Genomic DNA, 2610 nt, shown 5'->3' with positions numbered 1-2610 from the left:
CCAGGAAATTTCAAATGGCCTCAAAATTCCCAAGAGAATATTTATGTTATACCTCAACAACACTTTTACGACTCGATGTCCTGCTGTAAGAGTTCAAAAAAAATGCAAATTTAATGTTCTGTTACAACAATTAAATCAGTCCACTGTTATGTATAAAATATTGTGTCTTTTTTAACCATATTCTTTAACCAATTGGGCAATGGAAATATAATGTAAGTTCCATGTAAATTCCCAGATGAATTCTACTTTCCATCAGTTATTAACTAGTCTACTATTTTTCCGAAGAATGTGTTTTTTAACTGTGCTGCATTCCATCCAACAAACTAAATTCTCAGAGAAAAAGGTACAAGCCAATTCCCACTATTGCAAGCAAGTTTTAAATTTTTAAGAAACTTCATTCTAAATTAAAAACAACCGTATAAATCAAAATGATGCATTCACTAAATTTTTTTTATGTTATTTTGGGATAAACACAATTGATTCCATGGTTCCATGGATATACATAATTTTTCCATTGCTATTACTGCAATCTTGATGAATATCAAGATACAGCACTAGGAAAAGACCTGAGAACTTCCCAGATTTCTTCCTTGCCTGTTACTTGCCACTGAGAAAAGACCTGAAAGCTTTCCATATTTCTTCCTTGCCTATTACTTGCCAATAAGATGATTGATTGCAAATGAAAGAATTGGATGATACATACAACACATATAGTACAGCTGCTGATAATGAAGTTGATCTATATCCTACATAAACTGATTGTGAAAGCCTAAGCACAGAATACAAGTACCCATATTGAAGGGTTTATACCACATCTGCAAAGAAAATTTGTTTGACAGATGAAATCGTTCCAGCAACACCAAAAACAACGCCGAAAAAGATAATTAAGATGTCCACGCAGATCTGAACCAAAGAGCAATCCCTCCTACAAGCAAGCAAGTGAAAGATAGCAGGCAATACAAAGCCTAGAACAGAACAGACGCTGCTGCCTACAAGTGACAGGAAATCTGAAAAATTCGGCACGAAAAAAGCTACTAGACTTGTCAAGGACACTGACAGAGCCCTCAGAGGAAAAGAATACTGGCCTCCATTCAACCTGCTTTCTACAATCTCATGGACAGGATTCATCATCAAAGGTAATGAAAAGAAAAGATTGATGGATAATGCAACCTGAACTAAATCAGTCAGCAAATTCTTTCCAAAATTCAACGTAATGATGTCCTTGGTCTCACTCCCAAATGCAAGGTAACCCAACAGCCCAAAAGCCCCATAGACAGCAGTAATAAAAATCAAAGCAAGACCAAGTATACCACCGAACCTGTGCTTCTGATCTGTCACAGTCTCAAGTGGCAAAACCATTCCAATCCCTTCAAAAGCATAAACCGCCACTCCAACTCCATAAGGGATTATGCTGAAATTAGTAAAAGCCTCCAAATAGGGCATATTCCTCACATAGGTCACCACATCCTCAATCATTAAAACCACCATTGCCAAAATCTCCACAACATCCGCAAAAATGCTGAAAGGAGCCAAGTGGGTCAGCGTTCGAATCGCATTGAGGCCCAATTGAAAAGGTAAAACAGCCCAAATGAAGAGCTTGCTTGCCTCCAAACCCAGTATCTTAGACCCATACAAATAATGCTCGTTCTCCTCATTCCTGAAGAAGAGGGAAGACAAAGTATTGGCAACAAAAATGAAATAACTTACGCAGAACCCTGCCTGGCTAAGAACAATCATGGAATCTACCATGCCCTTCCCAATTGGCCCACTTACGATGAAACCCACATCGCCAAAGCTGCCGATTTTTACAAAGCCCTCTTTCTCGAGCTTTCTTTTGGTCCATACCAGTAGCATCATGCAGTAATATGTAAGGCCTGCAACAATACCCAAAATGATGATTCCTGCAAGCCATCCAGTTTTCATGAAAGTATAGGGCAATCCAAGAACGCCTGCGCCAACAATCGCGATCAATATATTGCCAAAAGATTTAGAAGAAGAAGACAGAGGCTCCGACTTTAACTGGTTTGGTAATAGCGGAGTGTTCTCGCGAGCCGAACTTGTTCCCTTCTCCCATGCCATTATTACTATTTATTCTTCAATTTTCTGCCTCCTTCAAATCTGTAGATTTATCTTTTGATTCTTGTTTATACAATTAGGTAGCCCTCTGCTGAATTTTTCTTAAAATCCACGTTGTCCACGCCACTCTGAAGAGTCGTGTGCAAAAATACAGAATCTCGGCTCCATTTTTTGGCACGAGGTTGAATTACTAAAGTTGCAAAATTAATGGTTTTCGATCCTATACCGGTTATTTGTGCAACTTCTAAATTTTACGAGCCTTTCATTTTTTAAATCTTTGTCAAATTATTAAAATTGTAAAGTTAAATTTATTTGAGAAATGTTTCTAGGTGGATTAGAAGCAATGTTTTGGATATTAATGATGCAGTCATATTAGCCACATCTTTGTTAAGTTGTTGTAAAATATATAAAAAAGTTAAAGGGAAACCTATACATAATGGCATTTATTCACATTTGCTTTATTTAACATTATGATTGATTATTTCTTTGATGTGATTTATGATAGATATTTTTAATTTTTTAGATACAAATATA

General features: G+C 36.7%; 1 protein-coding gene across 1 annotated transcript; it reads right to left on the bottom strand.

Moving 5' to 3' along the window:
- Positions 1–419: 419 nt before the first annotated feature.
- On the bottom strand, positions 420–2354 carry LOC131060004 (amino acid transporter AVT3A). Its single transcript, XM_057993083.2, has one exon. It carries the CDS (start codon positions 2077–2079, stop codon positions 805–807), a length of 1275 nt encoding a protein of 424 aa, XP_057849066.1. The 5' UTR covers positions 2080–2354; the 3' UTR covers positions 420–804.
- Positions 2355–2610: the final 256 nt, after the last annotated feature.

This window comes from Cryptomeria japonica, chromosome 8 (assembly GCF_030272615.1).
Source record: "Cryptomeria japonica chromosome 8, Sugi_1.0, whole genome shotgun sequence".
Taxonomy (NCBI): domain Eukaryota; kingdom Viridiplantae; phylum Streptophyta; class Pinopsida; order Cupressales; family Cupressaceae; genus Cryptomeria; species Cryptomeria japonica.
The sequence above is the reverse complement of the archived record's forward strand: the minus strand, read 5'-3'. Positions and strand labels throughout refer to the sequence as shown.